Below are 12,329 nucleotides of genomic sequence, written 5' to 3' on the forward strand. Positions count from 1 at the left end.
GGGGTGGCTACTTTATTCCATGGTGTCCCACACCTAGCAGAGACAGCTCCCACTGCCAGGAATCTTCTCCAAGGGACGGACGCTTCATCCCCCAGCATCCTGTGCCTTAGGGAGGCAGTTCCTGCAACGTGGAAGCTCCTCTTTGCGGCAGTTGCCCCATTTTCCAGCACAGCAGCCCCTGCTGCCAGGAAACCCTGCCTGCTGCAAGGAGGTTGTTGAACCCCCATATTCCACTCCCCCTCAGAGGGGGCTGCAGCAGCCCCCATTGCTGAGGAGCTCTGACATGGGCCAGCAGCCCCCCATCCATGGAGGCCAGTGTCCCATATTGGCAATGTGGTCACCCTAGCCATCAGGTGAGTAGGATCCCTTCCTCTTTAGCTCCTCCCTCCAATCCTGACATTTTCCACACAGGCAACTGTGCAGAGCGGCCTAAACCCACATAGCTCATTAACCCCAGGTTGTTCAGGGCAGTGTTTGTATGCCAGGTCAACTGGCCTCTGTCAAAGACGGTGCAGGACTAGCTGGTGGCCATCTGATCCAGTATGACTTTTTTCTGTTTCTAACACTAGGATGTTGTAAGCCACAGTGTCCAGTTAATACTATGGACTATGTATGGTGTACATAGACTTCCTTCAGAGCACAGCAATACCATTGTCCGTCCAAAATTACCTCAGGTATTTTACAGAGTCCAGAACATCTTCACAAAACCTTCAGGTTGCCTTGCTGGCGCCTTACTCTTTATGGATACCTGCCATCTACCAGTCACAGGAACTACAGAGTGGAGGTGGGGCAAAGGATACACTGTTTCCAAGAGAGTCAGCATTTAATTTGTTTCAAGAGCTTTAATTTTTTTGAAAAAATCTAGCCCTTATGGTGGTGAAGATCCTGTTCCAACTGTGAGCCCAAGGCAACAATGCAACGCACAGCCTGAAATATCAGAAAGATTTCCTTTTATCCCTTGGAACTGTAATAAGTCTAACTTCTTTTGGGTTTCCACCATGCCATTGTTCCCAGATCCTGTACATGGTTTAGATGACAATCACTCCCTTGCTCAAGAGGTAGGCATTATTTAAGTGCCAGTATCCTTGAAAAAGTACAGTAATGCTTTTTTTCAATCCTGCCTCACTTTCCCAGTACTCTCACCCAATCCTTTCCTTAATGCTCTTCATAAGGAATCTTTCCTTCTGTATATGTCTCCCTGCATTGTCATACCAGATTTTCAAGTTTAACTTTCCATATTGCACACAACCTGTCTACGTGTGAATTTAGGAGGTATATATAACCATTCCGGTCACCGTGCCCTGTAGCACTGTGAATATGGTTAGTTTGTTTTCTTCTGTTAAGGCTGTGAAGCAGAATATTATCCTTATTCTATTATCATAGAACTATGTCCATGTTCTCATGTTTTTTTGCCGTTCCTTCCTAAGTTCTCCCATTTTCCATTTTTTGAAGTGTTGTGTACTCAGAGCCATCTTTATAGCAACCTCTTCATTTTTAAGGGATTTTTTACTCCTTTATTTTATTGCCAGGTATTCTGACCTGTGCCAGAATCCACGCTGTGCCTAATTGTACTACCTCCATAGTTAACAATATTTCATTGATTGAGTCACTCTTGCTTTCTGAGGTTCCCTTTCTGATCGCCATTATACCCAATGAAAAGTCAGATAGGACAGGAACTGTAGCACAGCATGTATCCATTATCCAGGCCAGTGCCACCAGATGCCTGCCCATTCAGCTTTCATCATGGCCTCAAATGGAATAGTCTCATAGAGGTCAATACCCTCCCCACTTCTGAGCCGCCTGACTCTGTTAAGCTCCTCCTCCATCTGGAACAGACTTTGCAGGTGCAGCAGAATGGAAACACCTGGGCCCATAACTGCTCTTTAGCGCCTTATGTCACAGTGTGGGGCTTCAGAAATACCCACTTAAGTCAGTGGAGTCACCCAGATATAAAATTGGGGTAACAGAAATGAGTCAGACCCAAGCCACACAACTGACAACATTATTAGATACATGGATCTGGAGTCTGGTCACAAACCCTTCTCTTCCAGTTTAATTCTCTTGTCATTTAATTCTCTTGTGATTTAACCCCGATTCTGCAAACACTTATGCTTGTGCTTAATACATGTGTCTGAGGTTCAGCATGGACACAAGTGTTTTCAGGATCAGCGCTCGGCACATCAGGAAGATTACAATCACTCTCTTATTTTGTTTCTCCTGGACACCTATGCCTAACTCCTGTTAGTACCACTAGGAGTGATGCCCTTTCTGGGAGAAAATGAGCTCATGCAGCAGTGGCTATGTTCTGTATTTAGAAACATATAGGCCATGTCTACACTAGCACCCTAGAGAGGTGGTGGATTCTCCATCCCTTGAGGTTTTTAAGTCCCGGCTGGACAAGGTCCTGGCTGGGATGACTTAGTGGGGGTTGCTCCTGCTTGAAGCAGGGGGCTGGACTAGATGACCTCCTGAGGTCCCTTCCAGGCCTGTGATTCTGTAGCACCCCACCCTTTCGAAAGGGGAAAGCTAATGAGACATTTCAGGATATGCTAATGAGGTGCTGCAATGAATATGCAGCACCTTATTAGCATAATGGTGGCCATAGCACTTCAAAAGTTCTGCTTTCGATTAAGCGTGGCTCATCTCAAAAGGGGTCCTTTCTCCGCAGATGTTGAAATCCCCTTATTCCTATCTGGTTATAGGAATAAGGGGATTTTGAAGTGTGCAGGATCCTTTCGAAAAGGACCCCGTGCAGACGAGCCGCGTGCGATCGAAAGCGGCACGTTCAAAGTGCCACAGCTACCATTATGTTAATGAGGTTCTGCGTATTCATTCCATCACCTCATTAGCGTATCCCAAAGTGTCTGATTAGCATCCCCCTTTTGAAAGAGGAGGGGCTCATGTAGACATAGCCATAGCCTCATAGAATCCTAGGGCTGGAAGGGACCTTATGAAGTCACTGAGTCCAGCCTCCTGCCTAAAGCAGGATCAACCCTAACTAAATCATGCTGGCCAGGACTTTGTCAAGTCAGGACTTAAAAACCTCTAGGGTTGGAGATTCCACCACCTCTCTAGGTAACGCATGCCAATTTACAGCCATGACTCCTGTAAAACATTCTTCAGGAGCCCTGCTACTGACCTGAGGAATGATTTCAGGACAGCACCATCTTTCTTTTTCAAAGCATTGCTCGGTCTTGTGTTGCTGCAGTGAGGGAAGAAAGAAAAGAGAGGACTGGGAGAGGCTCACAATAAGGATTTCCTTAAATATTTGTATTTGTAAAGGTTATGGTTTCATTAATGAGGATTGTTGGACAAAGCACCTTTGGATGTGGCCTTATGATCTGCCTAGGCTTTGTAGTTCCAACTTCCACATTTATCGAGTAGTATCACAAGGCTGAAAGCCTCCTGAGAGGATCAGATTACATTTTACGGCCAAAATCATCATGTACTGGAATGAATAAACAGAGCATACAGTACTTAGAACAATGGGCTGTAATGATGTCGCTTGTGTTTAATGAGTCCAAAGTATTTTTCACAAGTTAAACAAACAAACCTCACTGCCCCCTGGGAGGCAGGTTACAGAATGGCAGCCAGGAGATGGTAGTGTCTTTTCCCTCCGAGTGGTTTTTTCCCTTTACTCTGTGCCCCTCCACCCTTCTCAGTGAGTAGGGTTGCCAACTTTCTCCTTCCACAAAACTGAACATGCTTGCCCAGCCCCTCCGCTCACTCCATTCTCCCTTCCTCTGTTGCTTACTCACTCAATTTCATTGGGCTGGGACTCAGGTTTGGGGGAGGAAGGGGGAACTGGGGGGTCCCGTTGGAGGGGTTGGCTGTGGGGTGGGCTGCCAATAAGGAATCTGGGCTGAGGCTGAGAGGTTTGTGGTGGGGGGCCATCAGGGTCAGGGCAGGAGTTTGGAGTTGTGGAGGGGAGGATTAGGGCTCTGGCTGGGAGGGGCTGGGGATGAGGGTTTGAGGTGCAGGAGGGTACTCTGGGCTGGGACCGAAAATTGCAGGACAGGGATTGGGGTTGGGGCAGGATGTTGGGACATGGGGGGGGAAGGGGGGCCCAGGAGGACAGGCTCTGGGCAGCACTTACCTCTAGCAGCTCCTGGAAATAATGGCATGCCCCCTCTCCAAGTCCTAGGCTAAGGCACAGTCAGGCTGGACTGTGTGGTGCTCCATCTACAGGTGCCACCTTCACAGGCCACGGTTGCTGGCTAACAGGAGCTGTAGAGCAGGGACAACATCTATGGTGAAGTGGAGAGTCTCTTCTCATCCATTCATCACAAACACAATTTGTAACTAAATTCCACTTTACAGGGCCAATTGCTGTCCTCGTGTACACCATGCAACCCTATTGAAGGCACTGGAATTGCACGTGTTCAACAGAGAGCAGAATTTGGCCCACAGAGTTTTCATTACGAGTAATGACAATGTGACTGGAAGAACCCAGATTAACTTCCCATAATCAGGTTGAGTTTACCAGGTGGGTAATAACAAAAATAAGCTTTTTTACTTGTACAGCTAATAAATTTGCTGGGGAAGCCATTGAGACTGCGTCAACCTGGAATCTTCTGGTGCTGTTTGCACAGCCATGTTTCAGAGAACTTCACATTACCATTACAAAGCTAAGTGTGCTACGTTTTCCTTATGGATACGTATTTGCTTTTCCACTTCTCTTTTACCAGTCCTGTATCTTTAGAAATCTCCTCAATGAACGAAAACCAAATGGCTTAGGGAAATGTATATTTGTCTGCTTTTTAACTTTTTATCTTCAAACAGGCCTAGCTTGACCCAAGTTCTAGATGAACTGGCAAGTGTTAACAATACCAAGTGAGATTCCCAAATGTTCCCAGCATAGGCTGTACTCTGCTCTCATTGAAGTTTCTGGGTAGTTTTGATGTTAACTTCTGCAGGAACAGTACAGGTCTGTTGCAAGTGCTTCCAAAGTCACCTCTGCAACCTAGAACAAAGAATACAAAACCAAATGGACAACAGTGGCAATCCCACCCAAGAGAAAGCAGCCATTCCTCAAGAGAGCCTAACACAGCCCAACCCCTAAGCTCAGCTTCTCTCATGCCCTCACACACCTCATCCCTCCCCTCCCCCTTTCAGCAGCAGTTTCTACAACAGTGGTAGGCAAGTGGCCCCTTGGGGTTCTGCATGTGGCCCATGAGACATTTTGTTCTCTGTTGCGCTTGCACAGGGTTGCCAGATTCCACTGGGTTTCATCTGCATAGTTTTTTGGTACCAGTATTACTCAAGTAATGCACTTATAGGGGGAGGGATAGCTCAGTGATTTGAGCATTGGCCTGCTAAACCCAGGGTTGTGAGCTCAATCCTCAACCATTTAGGGACTGTGGCAAATAGATGTCAGGGATGGTGCTTGGTCCTGCCAAGACAGCAGGAGACTGGACTAGATGACCTCCCAAGGTCCCTTCTGGTTCAAGGAGGTGTGTGTGTGTATCTCCAATTAAATTACATTACATACAGATTTAAAGGAAGTGAGGTGCATGCTGACTGAGCACAACATTGATTTTGGGAGGTGTGTACTCCTTCTGCATTCAATCAAAGCACCGCTACAGTTTCATCAGCACACCCTGCAAATTGTAGGTACCCAAGTGCAATTAGCAAAACTACCCTATGCTGGGAGGCGACAATGATGAAGGGGCTGGATCACGAGACTTATGAGGATAGTCTGAGGGATTTGGGCTTGTTTAGTTTACAGAAGAGAAGACTGAGGGGTGATTTAATAGCAGCCTTCAACTTCCTTAAGGGGAGCTCTAAAGAGGAATGTGAGAAACTGTTCTCAGTAGTGTCAGATGGCTGAACAAGGAGTAATGGTCTGAAGTTACAGAGGGAGAGGTATAGGTTGGATATTAGGAAAAACTACTTCACCAGGAGGGTGGTGAAGCATTGGAATGTGTTGCCTATAGAGGTGGTGGATTTTCCATCCCTCAAGGTTTTTAAGTCACAGCTGGACAAGGTCCTGGCTGTGATGACTTAGTGGGGGTTGATCCTGCTTGAAGCAGGGGGCTGGACCAGATGACCTACTGAGGTCCCTTCCAGCCCTATGATTCTATGAGACCATCTTGGTCACAACAGTCTTGCAACCGACTGAGGTGAAGTAGGGCTACTCATTTGGCCCACTCCCTAGCCTAGGATGCCTGTCACTGCTCCACAAGCTGACATGGCACTCCTGCTGAGGTAAAATGGAATAAGACAGGCTGATATTTTGCCTCTTAACATGATGTACTTGTTGTGTAAATTTACTAATGTAATTGCAGGATCTTCATTTTGCATGCTGTGCCTGACAGGAGAGGAAAACAAAGCAGAATGTAAATTATGAATCAACAAGCCGGCTTGTATATTTGGGCAAATCTGAATGAGGGTGGGGCATGGTGAGTCATTGCAATGACTTTGTCTGAAACTCCATATAATCAATCTCATTTTCACTATGACTCACTATCTACTGATGTGTTATGTAACTCCTTACAGCCTGTCTGGCAACCTTTCTGCTGGAGTCAGATGCCAGTTTAGAATGGAGTTTAGAAGGATGCCAATAGAATTTTAGAAATGCCACATCTGCTGGGCACTTGATGACTTTGAAAAACTGAATGAATTATTCCAGTGCTGTAGCAGACATCAGGTCCCAGATACTAGTAAAATATTTCAAGATATCTGTAATAAGCCTGGTTCTATAAGAGGTTCAGTAAATCAATCCCATGATCTAATTATGTTTAATTTCAGTGATCTATTACCTCCTTGAAATGTAATCAGCTATTTATTCAACCAGTTTATAAATTTCACTCTATATTAATATAGCTATACAACCACAGCGATTTGCAAAAGGATTCCTCACATTTATTTTTCACCAAATAAAACCAAACTGCATGTTCATCTATCTGAGTTTAGAATCTGCAGTTTACTATGAACTTTTGTTTGGAGAGTCCTTCGAAATTACAGTTTAAATATTTGCAGAGTGATAGATGTGGAAGATGGAAAAACCCTGGCAGCAAACATGTAGTCCAACTTTCAGCCAAAGGATCCTGTTGTACCATTGCCCCTTTGGTCAAGCAGTTAACCGATATTTGTGGGGGCTTCCTTTTTTTTTTCCTGTTGGGGGAGAAATTGATTACAAGAGCTGGATGTTTCATCAGTACAGTCCCCCCTTTTTATTATAAAGAATGTACACAAAATGTCCTCAGGACAGCAGAAACAAGCAGGACCACTTTCCTTATTCAGAAATCCAAGTCTGCCTCTTTAGCTAGCACTCTGCTCCAGGGAGTTCTATCACTGCTCCTTCAGGGTCATGCTTTCTACTGCTTCCCTTCAGTCTTCTCCTTAGGAAGACTATTCCATAGTTAACAGCTGTTAAGGAGAGGGAGCTCTTCCATGCTGTGGGACTTAAATTTTGTCTCAGTGTTCTCTTAGCTATCAACCCTTTACTTTAAATACTTGTAAATTATTATGATTGGCATCTACTCAGCCTGTACATATTTAACTCTGAAACATTAAAGAAATCATTGAGTTTAGAAAAGTGTCTGTAAAAATCGTATCTTCCTGCCCAGCTGGTCTGTTCCACAATTATTATATCCAGTTATTTCACTGACCAAAATAAATGTTTTTTAAAATTCTAGATAGCACGGCAAAGCCAACACAGCCAGAAGAGAATGTGCTGAAGTATTTTCTGGCTCATTCCTTACTAGCAGAATTGTTTTCTAGGTGACAGCTATAGAATCTTTAAAAGTGAGGATTAAGTTCAAACCACTTTGTGGAGCTGGCTAGTCAGAAAACTCATTGTGTGACTTGTAAATGGAGCAATATTGATCTGGCATCAAGAGACAAAAACTTCCCTACATGGAACCCACAATACTACTTGAAGATAATATTTGACAGTCAAACTGTGCTTTAAAATGTAAAAAAAACCCTACTGAGTTAATGATTGTATTGCTCTCTTCTGAGTCGCCTTTTGGTTGCTCATATGGCTTTTGGAAGGAGGTGGTGAGAAATGTGTTGCATTGAGGACATATAGAAAGGAGCCATCACCTCCCTACTGTGTGATGCAAAGGCTCTACATGTGCATTCCAGAAATGATCTGGCCTCTTTTGTTGCCATATTTTACAGAAAACTCAGGTCTAATTTGCTCAGGTCCCTGCTTTTGTCCTAAAATGCTTCTATGGAGTCGCATCTATGCTAGCCGCCTATTTCGAAATAGCCGAGCCAACTTCGAAATAGTGCCTGCTGCGTCTACTGTGCTGAGCGCTATTTCAAAGTTGAAATCGATGTAAGGCGGCGAGATGTTGAAATCGCTATCCCCATCAGAAGATGGGAATAGCACCCTACTTCGATGTTGAATGTTGAACGTTCAAGTAGGGCACGTGTAGGCGATCCGCATCCCGCAATGTTGAAATAGCGGGGTCCTCCATGGTGGCCATCAGCTGAGGGGTTGAAAGACGCTCTGTCCAGCCCCTGAGCTCTCTGGTTGCCACATGCAGCAGCCCCTTAAAGCTCCCCGCCCCCTTATTTCCTGTGGCAGGAAGATGAGAGCGTGCAGGCAGCAGCACAGACACGTGTGCAGCCTGCACGCCCTCCAGACACCCCAATCCACCACCCAGCACCCATGGCAGCCAGCCAGCCCCCCAAGCAACCACAGGGCACCCCCACCCAAGGGGACCCAGGGCTCCCAGCCATCCAGCCAGCGGGGGAAGAGGCAGTGGGGCCCCTCCTGGTCAGACGCTGAGATCCGGGACCTGCTGGGGCTCTGGGGTGAGGAGGAGGTGTGCCAGGTAATGGGGAGCAAGTGGTGGAATGCAGATGCATTTGCCCAGCTGGCTGAGGGCCTGGCTGCCAGGGGTCACCCTGTCCGCACTCCTGACCGTGTCAGGAGTAAGGTCAAGCAGCTGTGGCAAGGTTACGCCCGGGCCCGGGACACAGCCAGCCGGTCTGGGGCTGCCCCCACCGCTTGCCCCTTTTACACGGAGCTCAGGGAGATCCTGGGCCCCCAGTACACCACCTCCCCCTGGCCACCCTTGACACCTTGGCTGATGAGCCCCAGCAGGCCCCGGAGCCGGAGTCCAGCCCAGAGGCCAGCCCTGCACTCCAGGGGCCCTCAGAGGAGCCCACCCCTGGGACAGCAGAGGAGTAGGAGGGCTCCAGCAATGGGAGGCTCCTCATTGACCTCCCCTCCTGCAGCTCCAGCAGGGCGTCCGCCCGACGGGTGTCCCCTGACCATGGGAGCGGACCGTCAGGTATGTACCCCGGGTGCACACCCCGGGTTAAGGGGCAGGGACAAGGGACAACCAGGGCCCTCCACACACCCAGCCAGACCACGGCCCCGAGGACAGCAGTGGCACGTCTCTCAGAGCCCGTCAGCACCTGCCCCCCAGGACAGAGACATGCCCCATCCCTGGGGATAGGGAGGAGCAGAACCTCAGAGGGTCCCCCCAGGGGGGATACCACACCCATCATCAGCATCCCTGGGGGACAGGGAATAGGGAACTAGCAGCAGAGGGGCAGGGGGACATGGGCCACGGGTCAGGGCCCAGACTAACGGTTGTCTCCGCTCTTCCCCCCTCTGTTCTGCAGTTGCATCGTTGGAGGGCCTCGACAGCACAGGCGCTGTATCTGTTGTGCCAGACAGCCCACCGGGGCCATCGCATCGGGGCAGCCCAGCGGCAGAGCAGGGACCGGCCCCAGGACAAGCCCGACACTGCCGGAGCCATCCACGGGCGTCCGCTGACCCCCAGCTCCTCGCCAACCTCTGGTGTCAAGTGGAGGTTTCGGAGCACCGCTTGCACGTAGGGGAGCGCCGGCTCCACTTGCAGGAGCGAGCACTGGCCTGGCACCAGGAGGCTTGGGGGTCCTTCATGAGGACATTCGAGCGGATTGCTGAGCGCATGGCACCCCCTGCTGTTCCGGCCGCCATCCCTCCGAGCCGCCCTCCACCTGTCCTGGAACCTGCTGTGCAGGGGGACAGTGGGCCTCAGGAACCAGCCCAGCCATATCTGCCGGTTCTTCCGGCCCCCACCCAGCCTCGACAGGGCCTCCAGCCCAGATGTGGGTCATGCCCCCCCACACCAGGAGCTGGACAGTAGAGGCGAAGGAGGCCAAGGACTGGGCCCCCCAGGTTCTCCTTTGTACATATTTCCTCCCCCTGTTAATTGTACATAGTTGCCTTCTCCCACCCCCACTTTAGTAGCTGTCCCCCCGCCCAATGTACATAGTTCCCCATTAATGTAAAAGTTCATCATTTTGTTTTCAAGAAGGTTTGGTTTATTTACAACAAAACAAACGTGTGGGTGTGTGCTCTTCGGTGCTCAGTGGTGTGGGCGTGGGGGCAGGTAGTGTTGTGGGGGATGTGGGGGGCAGTGGGTGGCTCACCAGCTGGCTGTGCCGGCGTTCACCCCGCAGCCTGCTCAAAATGGGCCCGCAGGGCCTCCCGGACCCAGGTCCCCTCAGGGTCGACATGGTGACTGGGGGCAGCGGGTGGCTGGGCGTCGGCCCTGCCAGCCTCCACAGCCCAGCCCTGCACAAATGCCTCCCCCTTGTTTTCAACCAGGTTGTGGAGTGGGTAGCACGTGCCCACAACCTGGGGGATTTTGAGGAGCCCTGCGTCCATTGCGGGTGAGGAGACACCTCCAGCGGCCTTTGAGGCGGCCGAAAGTCCGCTCAACCACCTGGCGTCCATGGTTCAAGTGGGTGTTGAACTGCTCCTGGGTGGCACTGAGGTGGCCCATGTAGGGGCGCATGAGCCAGGACCGGAGGGGGTACGCCGCATCTGCGACGAGGCAGAGGGGCACGGTGGTGTCCCCCAGAGGGATCTCCCGCTGGGGGATGTAGGTCCCCGCCTCCAGCCGGCAGCACAGGCCCGAGTTCCTAAACACCCGGGCATCATGGGTGCTGCCAGACCAGCCAACATATATGTCCGAGAAGCGGCCCTGGCTGTCCACCATGGCCTGGAGGACCACTGAATGGTAGCCCTTCCTATTCAGGAAGCATCCTCCACTGTGCTCCAGGGCACGGATGGGGATGTGGGTCCCATCCAGAGCCCCGAAGCAATTAGGGAACCCCATGTTGGCAAACCCCACGACGGCCGCATCCGTGTCCCCAAGCCGCATGAGCCGGTGGAGGAGCAGGGAGTTCATTGTGCAGACTACCTGAAGGGGAAGGACATGAGAGCACCCATGAGGAATGTGCAGCGTGTGTCTGGCCCTCCCCCTGGGCTCCCCCTCCCCCGGGCTCCCCCCCGGGGTCCCCCTCCCCCCAGGCTCCCCCTCCCCCGGTCTCTCCCCCTGCCCTTGGGGTCCCCTTACCTCCATGACAACAGCCCCAATGGTGGCCTTGCCTACACCGAACTGCTGCCCTACGGATCGGTAGCTGTCTGGAGTGGCCAGCTTCCAGACAGCGATGCCGACCCATTTCTCGATGGTGAGGGCACTTCGCATGGGGGTGTCCTGGTGCCGCAAGGCAGGGGTGAGCCACTGGCAGAGCTCGAGGAATGTCTGCCGGCTCATCCGGAAATTCCGGAGCCAGCAGTCGTTGTCCCATTCGCCAATCACCAGCCGCTCCCACCAGTCCGTGCTAGTGGGGTACCTCTATAGCCGGCGGTGTGTCCAGCAGAGGGAGGCTGGGAGGCCTGCATGGTCTGCGGCATCTTCTTCATCCCCTGAGGACAGCTCATCTTCTAGTAGAAGATGCTGAGCTGCCTCCTCCATGGCACCGAGCAGGGCGGCCACTGCTCCAGGGGCGGGTGTGTGGGCCTCTGTCTGCTACTGCTGCTGCTGGGGGTCCATGCTGCTTTCACAGGGTGTGAGTGCCTTGACTTGGAAGGCATTAGGCCAGAGACAGTTTTTGCCTCATTCTCCTCCCACTGGTCCTTATGTCTCCTGTTTCTTAGTTTTAATGACATATTTGCTTTGCTTCATTCTTGCATTTCTCACATTGTTTCTCACCACCTCCCCTTCGTATTTTTGGTGTCCAAAGGGATGATGGAGGCTGGAGGGAAAATATCTATCTATCTACTGCTTTCCTTTTGTTCAAAAGCTTTGTAATTCTCTTGGGAAAAAATAATTAAGTTCCCCTGCCAAGCTATTCATTATAAAGCCACATTGTAAATTCAGCTGGCCTGGGAAAAAGCATTCCTAGTATCCTCAGTCAGTTCCTCACAACTTGCAAGATTTATACACAGGATGATTTATCATTATTTAGTAATAAATAAGAAGTCCTGTGGCATGCATCTGATGAAGCAGGTCTTTGCCCATGAAAGCTTATGTTCCAAATGATCTATTAGTCTGTAAGGTGCCACAGGATTTCTTATTTTTGAAGAT

At 50.1% G+C, this 12,329-nt stretch overlaps 1 protein-coding gene across 2 annotated transcripts in view; it reads left to right on the plus strand.

Annotated features, from left to right (window-relative positions):
* LOC142011559 (uncharacterized) overlaps positions 1–12,329 on the plus strand; it is a 67,543-nt gene that overhangs the window by 34,787 nt on the left and 20,427 nt on the right. Inside the window, exon 3 of one of the 2 annotated variants that reach the window (XM_074991267.1) lies at positions 9,589–10,207. The exons of the other annotated variant lie outside the window; for it this stretch is intronic. Coding sequence (XP_074847368.1) covers positions 9,589–10,097 — 509 coding nt within the window. The 3' untranslated portion in view covers positions 10,098–10,207. Of the gene's footprint in view, positions 1–9,588; positions 10,208–12,329 lie in introns of those variants that run through there. 2 annotated transcript variants of the gene reach the window in all.

This window comes from Carettochelys insculpta, chromosome 3 (assembly GCF_033958435.1).
Source record: "Carettochelys insculpta isolate YL-2023 chromosome 3, ASM3395843v1, whole genome shotgun sequence".
Lineage (NCBI taxonomy): Eukaryota > Metazoa > Chordata > Testudines > Carettochelyidae > Carettochelys > Carettochelys insculpta.